This window comes from Ictidomys tridecemlineatus, chromosome 13 (assembly GCF_052094955.1).
Source record: "Ictidomys tridecemlineatus isolate mIctTri1 chromosome 13, mIctTri1.hap1, whole genome shotgun sequence".
Classification (NCBI taxonomy): Eukaryota; Metazoa; Chordata; class Mammalia; order Rodentia; family Sciuridae; genus Ictidomys; species Ictidomys tridecemlineatus.
The window spans coordinates 29190354-29216196 of NC_135489.1; the positions used below are offsets into that span (position 1 = coordinate 29190354).

General features: G+C 36.2%; 1 protein-coding gene across 4 annotated transcripts in view; it reads left to right on the plus strand.

Moving 5' to 3' along the window:
- The first annotated feature begins 1940 nt into the window (after nt 1-1940).
- Rit2 (Ras like without CAAX 2) overlaps nt 1941-25843 on the plus strand; it is a 387859-nt gene continuing 363956 nt past the window's right edge. The window contains exons 1-2 of one of the 4 annotated variants that reach the window (XM_021726525.3): nt 1941-2129; nt 2514-2629. In XM_021726525.3, coding sequence (XP_021582200.1) covers nt 2527-2629 — 103 coding nt within the window. In that variant the 5' untranslated portion in view covers nt 1941-2129; nt 2514-2526. Of the gene's footprint in view, nt 2130-2262; nt 2630-25843 lie in introns of those variants that run through there. The other 3 variants (XM_021726526.3, XM_078030099.1, XM_005325560.4) reach the window with 3 other exon arrangements.

The window sequence follows — 25843 nt, forward strand, 5'->3', positions numbered from 1 at the left end:
AGTCAGGAGCATTAGGATATTGCAAAATTTAATCATTTTTAATCAGATTTTATGGAATTCAGGATTTCAGGGAAAGGATCTTGGGTAGAGGGCCTTAGAATTTCAAAAATGCAGTAGACTAAGAGAGCTATAGCTAGGAAAATCTCCCTACTTTTAGCGTGCGTGTGGGCGTGTGTGTGTGTGTGTGTGTGTGTGTGTGTGTTGGGGGAGTTCCTTTCATATTAATAGAAAAAAAATTCTATTGACTGCCAGGGAGGAATATGAATAGATAACATTAACAATTGAAAAGCAGGTCAATTCACTAGCTATAACTCCCTCTCACTTTACCCACTTACATTGGGCAATCCATTAATGTATGTACTGTGAAGACATTTCCACGTATTATTTTCTCTTAACCAATATCAAATTAAGTGTGCCAGTGAAACAACAGGAACAAGGACACAGCTGGCATGACAATTCCTGTGCTTTACCACCAAATCAGAATGGCTGACATGGAAAACAGAGTAACAGATGGTGGGACCAATAGCTAGAGAAGCATGCAATTTGCTCAAGGTCATAAGAATTTTAGCAGAATTAGAAACAAAACCTAGGAAGACCTTGAAGCCAAATGCTATTGTTCATATGTATTCTTTCATAGAACACTAAACTTTCAATTAAAAATCAGGGAGTAATTACAATATAGCTATAGGTTCTTTTAGATGCAATGATGGAAATGATAGTTTTGTTACAGGGAAGATGAACAGCTCATATTGCCTGCCTCTGCTCTGTGGAGCATAAAGGCCACACTGGAACCTGAGACTGGAACAAATGCTTGGTATCTCTATATGACAGTTAAGCCATTGACTTGTGTTATTTAGGCATTTGATATATGAATGTGTGTACATCAAGTTCAGGTAGGTTGACATTTTAGGTGAATTTCCCTGACATCAGGGTGTAGGATAAATTGAGCTGTCTGAAAGGGGGAAAGGGCAGGAGCTTGTGATCAGGGTGGATAAGTTATGGAACTGTTTCAGTCATTGACGTCAAATATAAGAAGAGGAAGAACTGAAACCAGGACATGGAGGTGGTGAAGCTAGCGCAGATTGAGAGCCATGCTGACTTTCTTTCTTGAGAATGAGGGTGGTGTCTTTAGAAATACCCCAGGTTGAGACCCAAGCAAGATTATGTTGGAAACATCCAGGAGGCAGTGAGATTCATTTCTATAGCTCAGAGGGAAAATTAAGTCCAGATTCATAAACTGGACGGTTACCTATATAAAGGTGACAGAGAGATCCATGGTCGAGAGCGAATTTGCAATGAAAGGGTCAAGAAAATTTGTAATAGAATCACTGGGAAAAGTTTCATTTAAAGTCAGATAGTAGGTTCACAAAATCTTAAAATATTATAAACTAGACTCCAGTACAATGTGAAACTCCTGCTTTTTAAAAGATTATTAAGAAAGGCCACAGACTAGGGGAAAACATTTGCAAACTATTTATATGATCCTAAGACTTATGTATTTTAGAAGCTGTTTCAGAGAAATGTGATGATCTTAAAGCTTTAGAAGAATTCAAACAGAAGCAGGACTTTGGGCATCTGAAAAATATTCTTTCATGATCCTTTATGCTACCATAATTGTCAGTAAAAATATTTATTATCGTGTATCTCTTTCATGCTTGACAGGGTCCTTATGTTCTAGCTTGTTTCTAATAACTGAGTGTAAACAAGGATGATCCATGTTCAAACATGACAATGACCTAATTCAATTACCTCCCAATGTTGGAACTACAACTGTCAAGTGAGCCGAAAGAATCCCTGTTAGCTAGGTATTATTTCAACAACACTGAAGACTCATCCTTAAGTGCCCTGAATTACTGTTTTTTTTTTTATTTGTTTGTTTTTTGTTGTTGTTTTTGTTGTTTCTTTGTCTTGCCTTACAAAACAGTGGCATCCCTTCTGACGAATGACAACTGTGCAGAAGAACTGTGATAAACTGCAAGGATACACATAGCGGAAATTCTTCCTAATTAATTGGCTGGTTAAAAAAGAAAATAGTGTCTTTGTAGCTGTAGCGACTGAAGCCTGCCTGTGAGACAGCATCTTCCATTAACTCGCGGATTTACTTCTTTTCTAGCAGCACAGCCTGGAAGGTACTTATATACGTGTGCATCTGACACGTGCGTCTGTGCAGGGGCGGGCAGGGACAAGAAAGGAGAGAGTGAGGACGGAAGAGGGAGAAAAATAAGAGGAAGGGGGGGGGATACAGAGAGAGCGCGCCAGAGAGATCGTGGGAGACGTGAAAGAGTGAAGGATCAGAAGGAGGGGGGATGTAAAAGCCAGGTTTTTATTGGAAGCAATTGAAGTGGTTGCTATGAGACCCGCTCCAGCAGAGGACCAGCAGCCAGACTGATGCTGATGGTTCTTAGCTCGTACTAAACCTTTCCTCTGACACAGTTTTAGAGTTGTTTAATATCTGAGCAAGCACCTGACACGGTGACTTTTTTCCTTCCTTTTTTTTTTTTTTCCTCCTCCAGTCCCTCGGGTAAGATGGAGGTAGAAAATGAAGCCAGCTGCTCCCAGGGCAGTGCGACAGGCGGGTCCAGAGAGTACAAGGTGGTAATGCTGGGAGCAGGGGGAGTTGGTAAAAGCGGTAAGTTTTAACACCAAATGCTGGGGAAGGAGGGACCTCTGTGCAGGAAACTCTAGAGTGGAAAATAATGATAATAATGCTGGTGCTGTTAGGGTCTGGCTGCGGCAGGGAGCATCTGGCAGGATGTTTAGAAGTGTAAAGATTGTTAACGGGATGCTGATGAGTCAGGAAACTGGAGAGACAGTCATGATATGTAGAACTTTAAGATGATTATTTTTCTCCTTCTATCTCATGCGGGTGATATTTGCTCTTAATTTACATGGTTTTTAAAAATTAATAGTGATACTTAATAAATGTTCATGGTCTGGGAAAAAAATGTGCTCCTATTCTAAAAAAAAAAAGAAGAAGAAAAGAAAAAGAAAAAGTAGGAAAAAAAGAAAAGGTATTCACATCAGGAAAGGAATGCTGTAAATATTCAACTAATCACACAGATAGATACAGACACAGGCTCAGGATTCTCATGGAAGATTGTGGGATTTCTTTCACTAGGGGCTTCCCAGTGTCCTTTTCCTAGTTTGTGTCTGACATAGCATGTGTGGGTTGTGAACCAAGAGGGAAGTTGGTGTTTTGAAAGTAACTGTGGTTTAAAGAATAGTGGGACACATACAGGGTGAGTCAACCAGGCATTTTAGTCAATGGAACTAAAAGGACAAGCTACAAGAATTAAAGGATGTGGGATGGTAATGAGGTGATGACAAGACTGGGTAATTTATTTTTGGTACATACAGATCAGGAGTCATCTGGGCTTTGGTTTCATGAGGAGCTTAAAAGGCCAAGTATTACAAATTAAAGAAATAGATATTCAGTAATGTTTGAGGATGAATATATGTTAGATAGTTTAGGCCTATGGATATCATTAGAACATAAAGATATATAGTTATTTATATAAACATAAGATTCCCTACTGAGAATACATGTTTGGGCATGTCAAAGGGCAAAAGAAAAGTGAGGTTAGCATGGACAAACTTTATCAAAACTATTCAATACTTAACTGCTTGATAAAAAGTTTCAAAGTTAAGGAAAATACTCTTGCAGAAGAAATCCCAAAGCTAATAATTTTGATGGTGGTTTCAGAAGGAGTAAGAAAGTTTAGCAATGAGGAAATGAGGGAAAGACAGTAACTTTAGTGGACAGAAAAGGCAGAGAAAAAATTATCAAGAGACAAGGAATTGAGCCACCCCAATGCTTTCCTGCTGCACCCAAAGGAATTATCATATAAAGGAAAAGAAAAGAAAAAAAAAGGCAGATTTGGATGTGATAGTAGCTAGGAGGTTGCCTAAGTGAGAAAAATTATTTATCTCTTCTAGGAAAGAAATGTGAAATGTGAAAGGCTTTGTAACAATATATGAACAAGAAATGAAAAAAAAAAAACCTTTCTTTGTTAATATAATGGCTTGGGAGGGAATAAATCAAAATAGATGATGATGGTGGGGAGGAAGTAAGCAGGAAGGATAAGGGAAAATAATCTATGAAAATGAAGTTATGCTTTAAAAACATGTCATCAGATACAATGAGAAAGAAGTTATGTGGGGGGGCTGGGGCTGGGACTCAGTGGTAGGGCACCCGATCTGGCATGTGTAAGTCAGTGGGTTCCATCCTCAGCACCACATATAAATAAACAAAATAAAATAAAGGTATTGTGTCCATCTACAATTAAAAATATATATTTATAAAAGGAAGTTATATGGGAATAAAATCTGAGAAAAGAAACAGATTAAGGAAAAATTTAAAAAGTCTAGAGGACATAACCTATGGCTGGAGCTGGTGAAGTGGGAGAGTCTACAATAGTTCACATGCCAATGAGTCCCCTTTGCCGGCTAACAGGGTGTTTTCTTATTTTACCAGGAGGTGGGGGATGTGGATCTGAGTGATTGGTCTTTACACACCTCATTTTATTCCACGGATGCAGATTTGGAAAGTGGAGGTGTTGCCTAGGAGCACCCTCCAGCAAGACCCTTATGTTGTGATATTAGGAAGTTAGAATACTGATATCATGTCTTCGGTTTTGACCTCACCCAATATTATTTGTAATGACTACTCATTGTTACCATTGCAATATCTAGATATTTTCAAGATAACACAATGGTTGGAGGAGTGGCTTGGGTTACTTTCACCTTCACTTTTTATAAAAGAAACCAGTTCCTAATTAAATACTTAAATAAAACTTTTTCTCTGGGAGAAGGACAACAGTAAGAGCTCACCCTCAGAGAAGGTTAAGAATAAAAGATGGTAAATAGTTTGGTTGTACTGATTATATAAATGGCATCCTTGGATATTTCTCCAGAGAATTTTATTCATATTACAATTTCACTCCTGGAAAATGCTGTCCTTAGGGCCAAGTGTTTCACTGTGATAGAATCACTTCTTGCCCTTGGACATTATTCTTATGATTTATATGGTGTTATCAGTATGTAAATATTCAGGCACTGACCTCAATACTAACCTTTTCTTGAAGGTTAAAGTATTTGATTTCAAGTGAACTAAAATATTTTTTAAAAAGTCACTTTTCTATGAAGAATGTCATTGGGATTTTAATAGGAATTGCATTAAATTTGTATAATGCTTTTGGTATTATGGCCATTTTGACAATATCAATTCTGCCTATACAGGAGCACGGGAGATTTTTCCATCTTCTGCGGTTTTCTTCAATTTATTTCTTAGTGTTCTGTAGTTTTCATTGTAAAGGTCTTTCACCTTTTTTGTTATATTGATTTCCAGGTATTTTATTTCACTTGAGGATATTGTAAATGGAGTAGTTTTTCTAATTTCTCTTTCAGTGGATTCATCGCTGATGTTTAGGATGCGTTTGATTTATGGGTGTTGATTTTTTATCTTGTTACTTTGCTGAATTAATTTATTAGTTCTAAAAGTTTTCTGATGGAATTGTTTGGATCTTTTAGACATAGAATCATGTCACTGGCAAATGGTGATGGTTTGAGTTCTTCTTTACCTATTCGGATCCTTTAAATTTTTTTCTTCTGTCTAATTACCCTGGCTAGAGTTTCAAGGATGTTGAATAGAAGTGGTAAAAGAGAAGATGCTTTCCTTGTTCCAGGTCATAGAGGGAATACTTTTAATTTTTCTTTATTTAAAATGATGATGGCCTTGGGTTTAGCATATATAACTTTTACAATGTTGAGGTATGTTCCTGCTATCTCTAGTTTTTCTAGTGTTTTAAACATGAAGGTGTGCTGTATTTTTTCAAATCCTATTTCTGCATCTATTGAGATGATCATATGTTTCTTTTTTTAAGTCTATTAATATGACAAATTTATGTTTATTGATTTCTATATGTTGAACCAACTCTGCATCCCTGGGATGAACCCCACTTAGAAATAGAAAAAGCAATCATGAAATTTATTTGGAAAAGTAAGAGACCCACAATAGCCAAAGCAATCCTTAGCAAGAAAGGTGAAGCAGGAGGTGTAACAATACCAGATCTTAAACTATACTACAGAGCTATAGTCACAAAAAACAGCATGGTATTGGCACCAAAATAGTCTTGTAGACCAATTGTACAGAATAGAGGACACAGAGACAAACCCACATAAATATGGTTATCTCATACTAGACAAAGGTGTCAAAAACATCATTGAATAAAAGATAGCCTATAGAACAAATTATACTGGTAAAACTGGAAATTCATATGTAGTAAAATGAAATTAAACCTCTCCCTCTCACCCTGCCCCAAAATCAACTCAAAATGTATCAAAGACTTAGGCACTAGAATAGCAATTCTGTGCCTAATAGAAGAAAAAATAGACCCAAATCTTCACCATGTCAGCCTATGATCTGACTTCCTTAACAAGACCCCTAAAGCACAAGAAGTAAAATCAAGAATCAAGAAATGGGATGGATTCAAATTAAAAAGCTACTTCGCAGCAAAGGAAACAATCAATAATGTAAGAAGAGAGCTGACAGATTGGGAGAAAATCTTTACCATGTGCACCTCTGATAAAGCATTAATCTCTAGGATATATAAAGAACTCAAAACACTTAACATCAAAAAAGTAAATAAAAATAAAAAGCAAATGTAAAAAAACAAATAACCAAATTAATATATGGGTTAAGAAACTGAACAGATACTTCACAGAAGAAGAAATACAATTGATCAACAAATACATGAAAAAATCTCAGAAATGCAAATCTCCGGACAGAATGACAATCATCAAGAATACAGGCAACAATAAATGTTGGCAAGGATGTGGGGAAAAAGGCACATTCATACATTGCTGGTAGGACTGCACATTGGTACAACCACTATGGAAAGCAGTATGGATATTCCTCAGAAAACTTGGAATAGAACAACCATTTGACCCAGCTCTTCCTTGGTTTATACCCAAAGTACTTAAAATCAGCATACTATAGTACTGCAGCCATGTCAATGTTTAAAGCAGCTCAATTAACAAATGACTAAACTGTGGAACCAACCTAGGTGTCCTTCAATAGGTGAATAGATAAAGAAATGTAATCTATATCTATCTATCTATCTATCTATCTATCTATAGATAGATAGATAGATAGATAGATAGATAGATAGATAGATAGATAGATATAGATAGATAGATATATCTGATGGAATGTAACTCAGCTTTAAAGAAAAATGAAATTATGGCATTTGCCAGTAAATGGATGGAGATGGAGAATGTCATGCTAAGTGAAGTAACAATTCCATAAAATCAAAGGCTGAATGTTTTCTCTAAATAAGTGGATGCTAATTCACATTAAAGGAGGTGGGGCACTAGAGAAGAATAGAGTTACTTACCCTAGATTAGGTAGAGAGAAATGAAAGGAGGAGAGGGGAGGGGATGTGAGGATAGGAAGGATAGTAGAACAAAACAGACATTATTACTCTGTGTGTGTGTGTGTATGTGTGTGTATGCCCAGAAAATGAGAAATTACATCCCATCTATGTATGATATATCAAAGTGCATAAATTCATTCTACTGTCATGTATAACTAATTAAAACAAATTTAAAAAATTTAAAAAGTCACTTTTCATATTTCTGAAGAACTGGATGAACAGAGGAATGTCAAGGTATTATGCAGGCAAGTAGGTCTCATGCAAGGATTTTCAGGAGATGTCTGTTCTTCTTTAGGAGCTAACAAAGATGCACAAGTCTCAACTTTTTTCCAGTCCTGACAGGCATATCTGAGTCAGCCTTGAACATAGATGTGAAACTCAATTTGCTATAAGCATAATTTTATACCCCAACTTGTAACCAGAATTTTTAAATGAACAAAATCCTGGAAATTTTCTATCCTTACTAAAAACTTATGTTATTATCTTTCTATCCATATTTTAGCAAAATATAGTATGGTGAGTTGGACTTGTAAATATTGAAATAGAAATTCCCAAAAGATTTAAGAGATATGTATGAATAAATGTACTATGTATGAGAAATTTCAAGCCATGAATAAGCAGTGAGTTTTATTGAGCATATACTATGAACAAGCCTATACTAGTTACTGTAGAGGGAATGTGAAGGAAATGAACCTTGCAAATGAACTAGTAGTGGCAGGTAAGGACTTTGTGAATTTTATGCTTATATGTATCCCTTACCAAAATATGAGTAAGTGTCTCTATTTTACAGAATGAAAAGATGAGGCCCATTTTTACAAAGAATAATCTGAATCAAAATAGGGCCATCCAGGAGGATATTGCTGTGTTCAAAGCCAGCCTGAGCAAAAATGAGGCACTAAGCAACTCAGTGAAACCCTGTCTGTAAATAAAATACAAAATAGGGCTGGGAATGTGGCTCAGTGGTCGAGTGCCCCTCAATTCAATCCCTGGTACACCCCTCTGCCAAAAATACACACATATATACACATACATACTACTATAGCAATTGACTTCTCCCCCCAATATGTGTATGTATATGCAAATATACATGTATGTATGTCTCTTCAAGAAGTAATTGAAAGCATTATTCTGGCAAAAGGTGCTGACAAGATTATAGTCACTATAATACGAAATTGTTGAAACAGTACAGGTCTACATTGTTCTGAGAGAAAGGGGCAGGAGATGAATGAGCATGTGTTTATGCCTAAACTACCACGTCTTCTAGTTGTCTTCCATTCACATGTTCACCACCATCTGCCTCATTTACTCTTCACCTTGATCCTGTGAAGATATATTACATTCTGCATTTGATGGATGAGAAAGCTGAGTCCCACAGGGGATAAAATCCTACAGCCAAGAGACATAGAAATATTAAATGGTAAATCTAAGCTACAAATACATATATGTCTATTTTCAAGGTTTACAGTATTTTCATTTTCCCCACCTGAGAGCTTTAACTTTGTTTTCTTGGAGGAGATTGTACTATGAACCTGAGCTCCAGCTTCAGCTCCATCTTCACAGATGTAGTTTAGATATTAAAAATTAATCATGAATATCAATCAGAATTCTTGAAAACCTTAATCTTCTGCCCAAACAACACGGGGTGTTAACTTTATGGCATGGAGCAGGGAGAGGTGTGGTGATTCTGACCAAAATTGCAACATGGAGGCAACAAAAGCAATGTTCTTACACATTGGGAGACCCCCTGGGGCCTTCACCACATACAGAAAGGACAATAATCCCCTTGACTTTAGGAGAGCAATTAAAATAATTTATTGAAAATTTAAACTATGCAAGTCGACAAAATAAACCTTTTGCTGAATATATCAGGTAGACTTTCAAATTCTATTAGGTGCCAGTCTGTCTAAGGAAGTGTGTTTTCTCTATATGCGTTATAGAATAATTGATAGAAACCATGTGTCATAAATGGAAAGAACCTACCTTATCCATTTATTTAATAGGAACCGAAGGTTATGTGTTTATGTGTGTGTGACCCTACATCCGTGCAAAACCCTAAATTATGAGAAAAAAAAATTAGCCACAAACTCAACTCTCTACTCAGCCCTGTCTACTGGGATTTTAAAAATGCATAAACAAAATAGAGATGCTATGTTGTAGGTACAGTGATAGAGCAGTACTCGCGGTATTTTGAAAGCAATGGGAGCTATAGGATGTTAGAGTGATATATTTCGTCAATTGTTTAGCTGCTCAGCTGTAGCCTTGGGACTATTTTTTCAATAGGCCATGTAACCTTCCATCAACCAGCATAAAATATCCCTATCCTTACTGGAGATCAGATTACTGCCAATGAAGGATTGTGTGGTGTGTGTGTGTGTGTGTGTGTGTGTGTGTGTGTGTGTGTGTTATATCCTTGTCATGTGGAGGGATTGTGATAGTGTGCAACCACATGACAGTCTTCTGCACTGCTTAAACATGTGGAGGGGGTTCTTATCACTGAATCTGGCTGTTGTTTGTAAAGCCTGACAATGAATTCAATTTAAGCTCTTGGGATTTGCTTGTAAATACTAGGTGTCCAATGACTGTGATCAAGCAGTGCCATCTGTTCTTCTGGACCTTCAGTAGGCATCAGCTGAGTTCTCTAGCTGGCTACTGTACCAAATCATCCTTTCTGCCTTTTCTGTCTGCCATCACCACATTCCAGCTGACAGCATAGCATCATCAGGGGGATGATGACCTTGTTCTAGTCTCTACACACACACAGGAACTTCAGCGCCTGCTAATACCAAGTGTATTGTACCAAAAGAGGTGTGTGCCTGATTCTGCCTGCTGTATGAATGAAGGATGGGAAGCTGACAGGTAGGGTGGGCCTTCTGGGGATGTTGTCCTGAGAGGGCAGTCAAAGGAAACAAAATGTTTACATCCCAAGCAAATGTCTTTTAGTTAAACTATAATGATATGGTGCAGAATATTTGTGATCTCATAATGGAACCTCCCATAAAGAATTTTAACAAGTTACAAAAGTTGTAATGGTAGTGGCCAGGAAGTCTTTGGTCATAAAACTGCTTTTATAGAAAATTCATATTTGTGTCGTCACTTAATAAATGGATAAGAAATCCTCAGTTTTCCAGCCCATAGTTCCTCATAATCTGCTTTAAAATGAATAAGAAAATTATGAGTTATATGTCCATAAATGTGCATGCCCTCACCAAAGAGGAATGATTGACATTTTGTCCAAACTCTTATTTTCTCTCTTGCTTCCCTCAATGAGAAGCATGAGTTCCTACCCTTCAAGTCTCATGTGGGTCCTGTTCAAATTGCACTCTCTGCATTAGTCCATAAAACCTCAACAACCCTGGAGTATAGATGGAGAAATTATCCTCAATTTTCAGATGAAAGTAGTGAGGTTTGAAAAGCTTGAATAATTCCCTCAGGAACCTAGAGCCTGGAAGGCAGTGGAGGACAACCCCTACCAGAGCCCAGGCCCTTAACCACTGTCTGATCCACCAAGTAGCAGACTTGTTCTTAGTCTGGCCATGGTGGCAGGATGAGGCTTCAAAATCAAAGTGAAAACAGAGTCATCTGAAGTAGAGAGTTTGGCATCCTACAGAATCCACAGCCATGGTTTCTCATCTGCAGAATGGGACAGCAACTACTGCAATGACCCTCACAGAATTTTAAGAGCAAAACCTGACAATACAGTGTTAAGTAATGCTTGTAAAATAAATGGAAAGTTCCTTTTAATTATTTACCACTAAACAGCATGTGATCTTGCATCAGTCACTTAAGCACTTGGGAGTCTTCATTTTCAACATTAATAGCAGTAAATTAAATTATCTCAAGAGAGTTGCTTGGGTAGACAGTATTGGAAAATACTAAATATTTTTGATAAAAATAAAATGAAAATTTTTGATAAAAATTAAAACTAGTCACCAAAATATCACATCTTTACTAAAACTCTTCCCTCCTTTCCTCTCTCCCTTTCTCCCCTTTTTTCCTTTTACATCTTCACCTAAGATGTTTTATCTCTGTAGAGATAGAGACCAGAGAGGAGTGGGGGAGGAAGACAGATCTTTCAGATAGGTTTTAGGAAAATGAGGCAATTTGGTTGAATATTGTACACCTGCTTTGTGTATCCAGATTTTCTACGTCTTCTCTTACTCTCTATGTCCTTATATTGATTACTAACAGCATTGTCCTCTTGAGTGGTAATTTCAGTGACAATAATAATGGGGATTTGCTAGTTACCTTAATAAACAATTTCTTTATCCAACTTAATAGACCCATAAAACACACACACACACACACACACACACACACACACACACACACACACCATTGCCTGTTAGAGAAAGGATTTGGGGACAATCTCCTAATACCATGGGCACAAAGGGCCTGTTTAGAGGGACTATGATTTTTATGGAGTGTTCTTGTGCTTGAATCTGGACAGAAATGAATCTTTCCAATATGTATATTTTTAATACAATTTGTGCAATAAAACCTTCCCTTATTCTTTATATTATCATCACTGCTACATTTCAGTAAAAAGTCACATTTAATGATGGAAGAAAGAAGTGATAATAAATTACAGTCACACTTACAGGGTTTTTTTTCTCAATGAATAAATCTGACCCTATCTAGAGCCACAGGGAATGTCTTTAATTTGAAATTGTAAAAACTTTAACTAATTGCTCTCCACTACCATCATTTAACACTCCCCTGTATCCCACTCCTCTCTGGTCTCTCTGCCATTCTCAGTCTGATGGTCCTGAAAACTTATTTTGGTTACTTCTTCTGCTCACAACCCACCCATTGCCACTAGGCAGACATCGAAAGCCTGCAGAACTCCTGATGCCTGAGCAAGGTCAGACTATCTGTCAACCATCCATGAAGAAGGGCATTCCCCATGCCAGTCAAATGGGGAGGGCTGCCTTGTTGGAAGGCATGAAGCAGGAATCAAGCCAGAGAGGGCTGAAAATTGGAAACAAGGAAACAGAGACATGTCAGGAGCCAGAAGAGTCAGTTAGGGGCTGGAATGAAGAGTGAACAGCACCCTAGCATGGGAACGACAAATGAGGAGATTCAGAATTGAAGTTATTAAAGCTCTGCTGCTGCGGAAATATCATCTGAGGCGGGCTTTGGTATAATATAATTTGTTAGATTGTATTTCTCCTTTTTCTGTTCTCTCTCTCTCTCTCTCTCTCTCTCTCTCTCTCTCTCTCTGTTTCTTTATACCTCTTTCAGTGTGAACTCTACACAAATCTAGAAAGACTCTCTAAAAGACCCCAAACCATCTTCCCAGCTCTGAATATTCCTTGCAGACATATTTCTTCATTTTTGTTTCCCCAAATCTTGAAACTTCTCCCTTGTATTATTCACTGCCATTTCAACATAAGCTTTTTCCTGCTCATCCTCAATGTGTCTAGTCCGTCTGACTATCCAGATTCTGCACAAGTATTTCCTCTTTCTTCCCACCATGGTCGATGACATAATTCTGCCCTTTGTAATGCTTACATTTCTTTCAGATCATTATTTGTTTCATCACTATTGACAATTGCACAGGTTCTTCTAGCATGTGTTACATGGTCTTGAAATGTAATTTAAAGCTTGATTTTTTAAAAATTTAACTTACCATCTCCTTATATTTTATTTTTCCATCTTGATTGCACATTCCTGTTGTGTAGGAAATAGATTTCATATTGTCTTTCTTTTCTCATGATACCCCTGGTAGTAAATCCTCAAAAATTTCATTTCATTTCCCATTTCTGTCATTCAGGAAACACAGAGTGTAAGATGTCAGGCATACATGCTAAAATAAAACTAAGTGATACTCTCACACTTTATGATATAAAGAACCAATGTATAAAGAAAGAAGCTGTCACAGAGAGAAAAGTGTCAGGTCTGTGAGCATAGGAAAGGGCTGTGGCTTGGAAAGTACCTAGGTTCAGGCCGCATGATTAGTCTTGGTGACAATAAATTCAAAGGTACACAAGCCCATCCTATATTTAGAAAGTGTATTCATAGATCAGAGTAATTCTGGTAATCTCCCTCTTTTAAGGAGGTTTAAACCACATTTCATTCCTTTAACATGCAACTTAGATGTGTCTAGCTGTAGCTATGTTCTGGGCACTAGAAAGAGAACACTGGATTAGCCCCAGGCCCCACCTTCAAAACTGTGACGTAGTTGCAAAGAGAGGCCAGTAACCAGGAAAGTAGAATCAGTAACACTAATAGATGAAAGTAGTTCTATGGACAAATTCTAGAAGCAAGATATAACTGCCACATTGTAAAAAGTGATTCCATGCCATCAGGTGCTCTAGATTCAGGAGCAGCAGCATATACACTTCTTGAAAGTCAAAAGCTGAGACAGCTGGTGGCCAAATACATGAAACACTGGAAATAACTCATGTTTTAGTTCCCAAACCATTTCTCACTATAGAGCTACCTGGGGGGAAGAGAGGAACAGAAGAGCGTTTTATGAAATATTCTTGGAAAACCTTAGTGAATGAACCTGCAGAACAGCAAGCATTTACCTCTATGATTTTGAGTTAAAAACACTTATTAAGATTTCAGTGAATTGTTATCTCTTGCTCAACTCTGATTGCCACTGAGGTAGACTGTGACGATGACAGTGAACCCTGAATCAGCCACAAGAGTTTATGTTTCCTATTATGGAAAAAAAAAAAACCCAAAAAATATCACACTACACACACACACACACACACACACACACAACTCAGTTGACCATGAGTTAATTTTAATTTTGATAACCTCTGTTCTAGAAAAAGGAAGAAGTCTTGAGAAATGCAAATACTCATAGAATAAGAAGTCATCACTTCTTCCTGAGTCCAGAAAGCTCTAAAATCAGGAAAGTAAAATCTATTATATGGGTTACAGTTGTGACTTATGTTTAAAAAACAACAACAACAAAACATCATAGAGACAACATTTTTCTTTAGGTTTAAGAGATTTTTTTTACGTTCCCTTCTTTTTTAGTTACTCATTTATTGCCACTTGCTTGCTTATAATGAATGAGTTTAAATAATCTAATGTCATCAGTTTTGCCGTTAATTTGGACTCATCCTGGAGAAATTTCATATTTTTCTGCCGTTATAAACTGTGTCTCCCACTTACTTCATCACAGAAAAGCAAATTAAAAACATTTTTTTTTGCATAAAATACTCTGCTCTGACAAGTACACATGTTGTCTGCATCTCTAAACTTATTTGCATTTTTCTTGAGTTTCATCCTGAGACAGCCCAGTATTTTTGAAACAGCTTGGACTTTGAAGATGGATAGACATGTATTGAAATTCAGTTTTGCCCCTTCTCAGGCAAGTGACTTTGCTGGCTCTTCCTCTTCTTCCTGATCTCTTACTGCTGAAGAATCAGGGCTCATTCTTCTGACTTCTTCTCATCTTTAATTTGAAAGAATAGTTTACTCTGTCCCTTGGCTTGAATATGATTTATATACCTTCATCTCTTTATATTAAGTGACATTTATATCTAGATTAAAATTAAAATGAGACATCACTAAAATAACCAAAATTTCAAAGAGTAACAATACTTACTAAATATAGACTAGAATGTTGATGAGAAAGTAAATTCTTATGACCACCCTTGCAAAAAGGTCTGGTACTATGTATGAAGATGAAGAAATTCATAAGTTCACCATATGATCTAGCAATTCTACTCCTAGCTATATATATATTTAATCTACAGAAATTCACATATGTGTGAACAAAGACACATGGCCAGAATGTATGCAGCAGCATTATTTCCAATAGCTCCAAGTTAAAACTCTCAGTGTCCATCAATAGGAGTGAATAAATCAAATTTACATTTACATTTTCTAACTGGAAGGAGAGTGAGGAAAGCATATTCATAGATCAGAGTAATTCTGGAAGTCTCCCTCTTTTAAGGAGGTTTGAACCACATTTCATTCCTTTAACAAGCAATTCAGATGTGCCTAGCTCTAGCTTTCCATTGTTGTTCTGGGCACTAGAAACACAACACTGGATTAGCCCCCAGGCCCCACCTTCAAAAATGTGACATAGTTGCAAAGAGAGGCAAGTAACCAGGAAAGAGAATCATCTTAGCCTTAGAGTTGAGCTTGGTGGTGTGAATTTCCGTGATTATTTTTCCTTAGATGATTTATCTAGAACCAACATAGAAAATGTAAAAACTTCATTCCATCCTTCATCATTCAAGACATTCTTGCAATGGTCACATGCCAGTGATATGGAAGATTTCCCTGTGTGCACAGCCCAGATGTTGTCATCCCCAATAATGATACTGCCAATCAGTCCTCAAGGCTGAGTTTGTTAAGCATGGTGTGTGTGTAAGAGCAAAGATGTGGGATCCTGCAGCCAGCATTCAGACCTTGCCTCATTTGCTTAGTAGTGGTGTGAACTTGGCTCAGTACTCAGCATTTCTGAATGTGGTTCCTCTTCTGTCGAATGGGGATGATATGAGGGTGACATTTCATTGTGTGCATGTAGAGGCTTCCAGTGAACTATTGAGAATAAACTGCTGTGAGTAGAACCTGGAAATTCTATATAAACACTAGTTATTATTGTTGCTATTGTTACTATTAAACATTTTCCAAAAAAAGAAAAAAAAAAAACACACTAGTCAGTCCTCAGGCAGAAGATTACATTTTCTCCATTTTGTCCAAGGCTTAAATGACTTCATTTCTCCTCACAGAAAAGCATTTATATTTTGCTTCCCTGCCTATAATAACTACTACCTCTGTGTACATGGTAAAAGGCAAAACAAAACAAAACATTCATACAATCCTGAGAAAATGACCTAGCAGGATGCGGACTAAAGGCAACTTCTACTAACATGTTTTCTGGGAAAGAAGGTGGCTTCTGATTCATAAGCCTCGAGTTTTTCCCAGAAAGGAGAAGACACATTTGTGCTCTGTTTTTTTTTTTTTAATTGTATGTTTGCCTATACAGTGTCACTACCATGAGATAGTCTCAACACACAGGAAAGGACTTTCTAGTACATCTTCCACCAGTGTGAGTTTCTGTCTCATTTCTTATGTGGAAAACTTCTTGTACAATGAGATTTTACTATCAGAAGACTTCAGAGGAGAACTGGGGAACCCAGGATGGCTTCACAGTTTTGTTTGATGTGAACTTATCATGGAAGGTCATGCATTTCAAATGTCTCTGGGCTGTTCCCATCGCTCCAGTCATGTGCAGTCATTTTTAATTTTCAAAGTTTATGGCTAGCACTTGAGCTACACCAGCTAATCTCTATCTAACTAATAAGGTCTTCTGCTTCCACCTTTATTGATTAATCATCTGTAGGAGTTTTTAATATCCATTTGTGTTTAATTTGCTGATATTAAAAATGTCTCATTCTTGAAAGTGATAAATGGTTTTCCAAGAGACAGGATTTCAGTTTTGATTTATGTAATGGTGAGTTCACTGGAGTCTGGCTGGATACCCACCCTTGGAGAATGCTATAATAAAGAGCCTGCAACACACTTTATGTCCTTGAAAGTTTCTTCACTGTCTGGTGGATAAACTTTGTGTATTTAGTCTTCTTTGTAGACCCTCCAGCACTGATTCCCAAGAAGAGCCCCCCAAAGTGAATACTGTTTTCTTGTGAAAACCCCTTGCTCCAACCAGAAGGGCCTTCTCATTTTCTCCCTTATACTTTATTCATCCCAACTAACTTTCCCATAACTCATCCCACTCATTTTCAATAACCTTCTAGAATTTTCTCCATTTAATTACATTTTATTTATCCTTTAAGTAATTGGAGGTAAACATTCATGCTCAGTATTTTGGTCTTCTTCTCAATGTTTCTAGTTTTTGTTGTCTGTATTATTTGCATAACACTTAACAGATTTGTATTTGTAGACTGTATTATGCTTTCTCTATGTCCTTTCTATTCACCATAGTATAAACTCCTTTAAATGAAAGTCTAGTTTTACGTACTCTATAATCCTTGCCAACAGCTCTCAAAGTGTGTGGTTCCCTGGTCCTTAGCAAGTGTAGTATCTGGGAAATTGTCAGAAATGCAAGTCTTCATGTGCCTTTCCAGAGCATCAGAATTAGAAACTCTGAGGATGAGACCCCCAAATTTGTATGTTAACAAGCTCTTTTTGTGTTATAGAAATAAGCTCAAGCTTGAGCATCAAACTGTTCCTCAAACATCGTTTTGCATTGGAATCACCTGTAGTACTTTCTCAGTACTTAAGCCTTGTCACTTAGTTTTAGGTTTGGTCTAGTCTGGGCTGCAACCTGGGCACTGAGATGTTTTCATGATTCCCCTGTGGTAATACCGTACAGCAATATTTAGTAACCTTACTCTATACTATCACTGATTTCTTTATCTCTCAAACTAAGAATACACTAGACACATATTTGTTAAAGTGATTTTTTTTCTGACCCTAATAGTACAATCTATTCATAGCAAAAAGGCACATCTCTTTCTTAGCATGAAGCTCATTTCTCCATTCTTCTATTACATGCTTCTATTATTCCATTAGATTTCATCTTTATCATCACACATTCCAAGAGAAATCAAAATTCAAATAACAGTGACACATGATTTTATCAAATATATTAAGTAATTTTCCTGGGATTTAATTCTTTTATGTAATTTTTTTTTAGTTTGAAACACTTGATACATACAAAATAATGTATGTTACCTAGAAGTTATGAATAAAAATACAAGAAACATCTCTGAATGGGCCACTCAGCATAGTAGGTAATTCTAGTTAAAATATCTTTTATCTTCAAAATAATATGATTTTCTGAAATCAGGTCACATATCATGGTACAAAGAGAGATGTGAAAGCAAGGATGTCTTTCCAGCAGTCACTAAAACATAATGTGTACATGACCTCCTCCTATGTGCCTGCTGACACGTCTCTTTGAAGGGTGAGGAGAGTATAAATGTATATTGTCAACTGAACAGGAGTCTGACATGTTATGAAATAATGTTCACAATACTTCTGTGGTTACCGGAAAATGCTTTTTTCGTCTTGAAAATGTGGAATCCTATTTTTAAAATTTAGGAGGTCTGGTCCCTTCTAAATCTCAAGCGATTGTGCTAATAACCTTACAAGAGAGAACATGGTCCCTGGCTGGATTTCATGAATTCCATGTAAAATACAGACCATGAAAATTCAAATAGGTCACTTTTTACTGTTCCATTCAATTCATATGTGTCTGTTTTGCTGGTGCTGACTCGACTTCTAGCAAATGTTCTTCCCTAGACCTTGTATCAGACCTTAAGTAAACACTTGTTGATAAATGAGTATTTATATCCAGCCCTCCATTTTCGTGTTTCCATTTTCCTCTTCAATGTGAAATATTCTCCCTGCTCTAGCTGTGCTGCCTCTTAAAATTTTGCATTAACTTTAAATTTTAAAATATTTCATTAAAAGTTTTTCTTGATAGTGGGAGTTTTTTGTTTGTTTGTTTGGTTTTTGTCAATTTTCCACTCCATATTGTGCCTGCTTTGACTCAGTATTTAAAATGCTTCCAGAACACCCTCAGTTAATCTCAAGACTGTAGTTGGGTCTTGCAAACTCAAACATACCTTCTGTCTTTTGGGGATAATTTTATCTGTCCTAAACATGCACCCCATGAGAGATTTTTTTTTTTCTGATTGCAAATGCCTCTATGAAGCTTTAATTCTTGTAAATGTAGACATTGATGTGTTTAAATATTCACTGTCACTTGGGAATCCAGACTCTTCTAACAGAGAGCTAAGGGAGCAAGTCTCTCCTGTTCTCACATGCCTCACCTTTAATATTAGAGGAAGGAAAAGATATATAGTAAATAGCATCCAAATACTGTACTTTCTTTTCAGAAAATGTTAAAAGTTTGGACCAATCAAATTATCATGGAAATTGAGTTAAATACTTAGAATCTGCATCTTTAAAATATTGCTCCATTTATCAAATCAGGTAGTGAACGAAGTTATACACAGATAGATATTACATATATAATCTTCCTTATACTGTTTAGGCTTAGATAACATGATTGCATTGAATTTAAAATGAAGTTTACATTTATCTTTTAACATTTGAGCCAGCAATTTAAGCAAATTTACTCCTAAATACTAAGTTTTACATTTATTTATGTACTTTTCTAAGCAAATTTACTCCTAAATATTAAGTTTTACATTTATTTATGTACTTTTCTATGTTTTTAAACTGAATTTGCCACTTTGGTTTTTCTAATTGATGTGAACAACAATTTGCTAATTTATGTGTGACATTTCAAATTTTTATTTCCCATTCCTTGATAGTATCTCTCCATATGTCATCCCACAATATTTATGTTTATTCATTGATTAATTGGGAAGCTTTTATACAATCAAGGAAGTTGTAGTCTCAACACAATTTCCTTAAATGTATTTCCATATGAAGTTCAATGCCACTTTTTCAGTATTATAGACCTCCGGTTGTCCTCAAGGTTATTATTAGTTATTCTAATTCCAATTGACTCAATAAAAGGTAATTAAAATTCCATGATATTATCAAAAACCAGATAAAGAGGAAATACAGAACACAATATATGACCAGAGCACCACACACTAAATAATGATTAAAGCAGAAGGGAGATGAATTTGAAGTCGCTGTATATACAGGTGTTTCACTTCCTGCTCCAACACAAATCCTGTAAATTCTCATCCTCTATAATCCCCCTCCTATAATATGCAGTTCTGTGACTATACATAATTACTCAAATTTCCTCGGACTTCATTGTTCTTTCATCAGAGTCAGGCTGAGAGAAATTGGAATCTGAGGCAAAATGAACTATAACAACAACAATGGCACTAATACCAATTTTGATATAAAATTTTCATGAAAAATTTGCATTAACTTTAAATTTTAAAACATTTCATTAAAAATGAAATGTTTTTTATAGTGGGAGTTTATAGTGGGAGTTTTTTTTTATAGTGGGAGTTTTTTTTTTTTTTTTTTTGTCAATTTTCCTCTCGATGCTGTGCCTGCTTTGCCCCAGTATTTAAAATGCTTCCAGAACACCCTCAGTTAATCTCAAAACTGTAGTTGGGTCTTGCAAACTCGAACATACCCTCTGTCTTTAGGGAGAATTTAATCTGCCACTTTTACATGGTGAGAAAACTAACTTGATTTTGGTCAAACAGATTTGGGGGAATAAGAATATATTAACATAAAATATCTTGAGGTATCTCATTCAAAGCCTACGTTGGTGGATTGGTCAGGGAGAGGTCATTACTTCATTTTGAACATGGAGAAATAAATCTTAGATTTTTGTTTGTGCAAATAATCTGGATGCTAAATCTTACTATAAGAACCTCATCTTGGGACATCAAGGAGTTAGATATCTATGGAGCTTTCACTAAAACACTTATTTGTTGTGGGGTGGGGTAAATGCATGAACATCTCAATTCAAAGAGTCTCTTTCTTTGTTCTCTAGCAATATCATTCAGGTGGGGGACATGCTAGTACTTTGGAGATCCCAGTATCTTAGAGTCTGACCACCCACTGGTACCATTAATCTCACTCAGAAGTAAGTCATATGGACTGACAAATCACTTGAAATATCCATATTGTAGTGAGTTGAAGGCTTGGATTTGTTTTACTTATAACATGTTGCTTATGCTTAAAAACCTAGACGTAGCTAAGATCCAAAATTGAACTCATCACATGTTTGTTAAGCATTACTAAAGAAGAAAAGGTTAAACAACAAAGATGAAATCTTGATTCAATTATCAAGGGCAAGGATAGGTTTCAGTAGCTTTCAGAATCCTAAATAAAAATAATCCAAAGGTCATCTTTGTCTTTGGAGCATATAATATAATTTTTTTCTATAGTGTATCTTCTTTCTTCTGAGGCTCTGAGGCACATGTGGCTCCCAGAAAATCACGTTCTCAGTCCCAGTAGCAGGAAAGGGTCCAAATGAAGATTATGGCCTATGCTGATAGCTACATTTACCAGAGGTTAATGGAACCATGATAAAAATTGCATTATTCAACACTTTGTTTTCTCCATGGGTTAAATATGCTCATATTTTCTACCACCCAAAGCAAATCCACAGTCGAAGTGCCAAGAGAGATAATCAAATTTCTAGTTAAGAATTTAATAAAGTTTAATGGTCTTGGTGAGAGGGAAAAAAAATTTAAAAAGCATGCCATTGTCTCAAGATTTGCATGTGTGGTGCAGTGTTCCCCAGGAAGGAGTGTACAAACCCTTGAGAGTAAGGACTGCATCCATGTCTTATTTCTCAGCACAGGTCGATGACTTGAACAGAATAAATATTTAATTTAAATATGAGAATGCATGGAAATAGATTCTCTTCATTTACCATTAAATTCAGAAGGATGGATTTGGAAACTTCATTTAAAAATACATACAAAATACACTGTGCAGGAGAAGTGCTGATCAACTTTTAGTTGATTATATTTTCAGTGGACTCTCATTTGTATTTTCCCAAAATAATCAAAGATAAAACCTTTGCCACTTACACTTTCCACAGTTAACACATTCACATACACTATTCACATAAAGCTCCTTAGACTGCACTGTTAGAGATGAATACTTCATATAGAAAAACAATGGATATGGATAAGACCCATGTTTCTGTTGGTTGATTACTGGGTATTCAGTTAATTCAGTGTGGCTGTTTGATAATAATCCAGGCAAAGTGGAATGGAAACTCTGGAAATGATAATAAATATATCTGACTAAATGCACTGTGCTCAACAAAGTTCAATTCAAGTTCAAGAAAACATCCATGGACAAATTACATAAGAAATTCATTATGAATATTGCTATTAGCTTATAATGAAAATCTTGAAATGATCTATGATCAAATAATTTGCTTCAACTTTGTATACTTTGTTTCTATTTCTGTTTCTATTCATGTCCTAAATTTTATCAGTTCTTTTGTGGTGGGGACAATTTTATATAATAAAGTTATCCCTTTAGGGTTTGTCTTCTATATTCATGCATGGAAGGGATGAGGTAAATTTGCATTTTTATCTGTTTTTTGACTACATTTCTCTTATACTATTGCCTATAAAAATTCAATTTATTTAAAATATTTAAACATTAAAGAACTTGTAACTAGGCATCATTATTTTACCCAACACCTCAGAGGGTAAATCATTAATAGACATTATTAACATTTTGAAAGTCTTCATAATTTTTATCCTGCTTTTGTAAAGTTCCTCTAAGAACTATAAGAAGTAATATGCCTATTTCAGAGATGCAGAATCTGAGACAGTTTAGCTCAAGATAAAATGGCTATTAAGTGGCAGATATTGAACTAGAACTCAGCTCTTCTGATTTTTTGCCTTTGGGTTTCGTACTTTTTTTTCCTAGTACTGGAAACAGCCCAGGGATTTGCACATGCTAGACAAGAGCTTTACCACTGAGCTACATCCCCAGCCCTAAGGCTTTTATACTTTATAGCACTGACTTTTAAAGGTAGTGCCAGTATAATTTTCATTGTTTATGATTCCAGAAACACTCAATGGCTGGCTGCTAAACTGAAGGGGGCAAATGACCTCTAGCACAACTACTTTAAGAATCACCAAGTGATTGCAGCAACTTTCTTGCAGGGTTGTTAAAAAAGAAAAAGTAAAAAAGAAAAAAATATCCTTCAATAAAACTATGAGTATTATCTGTACTATTGGAGCAGTGAGACAGACTCTCCCATATTTTTGTCTGAAACTAAGGGGATGGAGATGATATCAGAAAGAGGTCTGATGAAGGATGCTTGTGTCATACTGTGACCTCTCTTCAGTTACAATGTGATTGAATACAGTTACCCTTCAATCAAAGAAAAGAAATAACCACACTCCTACTTCGGGTAGCACCAAGCAAGGTAAACTCACAAGTAATTAAAGCTAATAAAAATAAAATACTTGAGTTGTGCCAAAGGAAGAGGCAGGTGCTGAGGGAAGTCATAGGATTATGTTGACAATTATTAACACTAATATATGTACAATGCTCAAAATAGTGTTTGTTAATAAGCAAATACTGAAACACATCCAAGTGTTACCATAATCATTATGAAGATAAATGATTTATTTTCACCTGTTTGATGAACACCTACTCAGGGCCAGCTGTTGTACCACCTGCTAGGAAATAATGAGGAGCTCAGGAAAGTCCCTGACCTGAAGGAAGACTGGGGCTCTCATTGAACTTGTTTAATTGTGTTCTTTCTTAGAATCATCTTTGAGAAGCCACTGAGTGTGTCTTTTCCTTCTTCCTTCTCCTCAGCTATGTGTAGGCACAAGGTCATCATCTCATCTCAGGCTTCTCATTCTTTGCCCCCAGCTCTCCCTGGGGCTCCCTTTGCATGTCAATTAAATGGTCAGTGTAGTGCCTAGACCTGTGCTGAGTAGCTCTAAAATACCTTTAGTGGAGAGAGAAATGGTCTCCAACTCCAGCTTTCATATTAAAATGTGAATCCTACGTGGGACATACAGACTGTCAATATCTGTTGCCACTGTCCTCTCCAGTGGCATCCAAGCTTTGCCCTGGTGGTCATGTGTAAACACTGCCACAGCCCCCCACCCCAGAAATTCCCTTTACAAGCCTTCTGTTGGAAGCTATTATATTTCTTCCTGATTCCATCTTGGTAAATTGCATGTGTCTAGGAATTCTTCTGTTTCTTCTAAGTTATCCAATTTGCTCGTACATAGTTGGTCATAGTAGTCTCTTAGGATCCTTTGCATTTGGTGGTATATGTTATAATGTCTATACTGTAAAGACTCTTTTAAAAAAGAGAATTCTGTCATTTGTGAGAACATGAATAAAACTGGAGGATGTTAGGCTGGGCAAAATATGTCAGGCACACAAAGACAAATACTACATGATGTCACTTGTTTCTAGAATCTAAAATCTCAAAGAGATCAAGTGGAGCAGTTACCAGGGAATGGGGAGGGTAGATAGGGATGAGGAAGGGACAAATCTTGATCCAAGGATTCTAAGTTTCTATTATAACAAAGGAATAAGTTTTAATGATCTAATCCACAACATGGTGACCATGGTTAATGATAATGTTTTACACATTTCAAAGTTAATAAACAATAGATTCTTAACATCCTTATTTATTATTGATTATAATAATAATAAAGCCTATAATATTATTTATTATAGTAATAATAAATATTATTATCAAAAAATAATAAATTGGCAAGGTGATTAATATATTGATTTTCTTGATTATATCACATAACCCCATGAATATACACTAATTGTTCTTTATCATAAAAGAATAAGTAAATAGATAGATGATAGATAGATAGATAGATACATACATACATACAAACCCTGTTCTTTCATTCTTCATGGCCTCAAGAAAACCTCTGCCTTCCTTCTTCCTCACTCCTCCTCCCTGGCCCCTCTCCCTTCATTCCATCCTCATTGGTAGAGCCAGAAGGTGCTCCCTGTTCTCTGCACACATCATCATGGTGAAGTTAACAGTCACTGTGACTCAGCTCTGCATGCTCCATGGACTACCAGTTTCTTAAACACAGTATTGTGCTTAGTCTAGGACTCAGAATGGCCACCCAGTGCATGTTGGCTGTGGAAGTCAGAAAGCACTAGAAAATAAATGGAAAAGGAAGGAGGAAGGAAAGCGAGAAGAAGAGGAAGTTAAGGGGCACAAGCAGTGAGTATAGTTGTTACAGGCTTTGAGACTTCAGTTGAAGGTTTGAGGATCATTCAGTGAGCTATTGTGTTGATTAAAATGAATCTATTATTCATGGAGCACTGTGGGGTAAAAGAGAGAACAAAAAGACTGGAAATAAAAAGCACCTGGGTTTTAAATATAGCTCATCCATATTATTATTCAGGAGACTTTTAGGGAAAATTCAGGCTCTATGGCCTCTGTTTGCTCACCTGTGAAAGAAACAGAGTGGTTGAGGTGTGACCTGTTTTTCTCAGGCAGGGGAGATAATGGTGCATAGTGTTTAAGAGCACATGTGTAGGACTTCACAGCAGCATGACAATAAATTTACAAAAACTCTCTATTCCTCAGTTTCTATCTCTTTAATACAGACAATAACACTTGCTTCCTCTTTTATTGAGGGGATTGAGAGAACACATTTAGACCTTTTAGGAGTTAATAGTTGCTCAACAAATATTAGTCATCATTATTATGATTATTGTGATAAGTATTATGTAGTTTCTAAGAATAAAAGACTATGTTAGCTTCTGATCAGAAAGATAAATTATAAAATGCAATAAAATAATTCCAAAATTATTATTTTAAGTATATATAAAATAAATAAGTCAAATAAAAATCCCAAAGTAACATATTTAAAGTTTTTTTACTCTTGTATATGTATATCTAATAATAAACCTATATATGATAACTATTATACCAATTACTAAAAAAAAGTAGTGTTTTTTATACATAATAGAAGTGGTCATGAGTC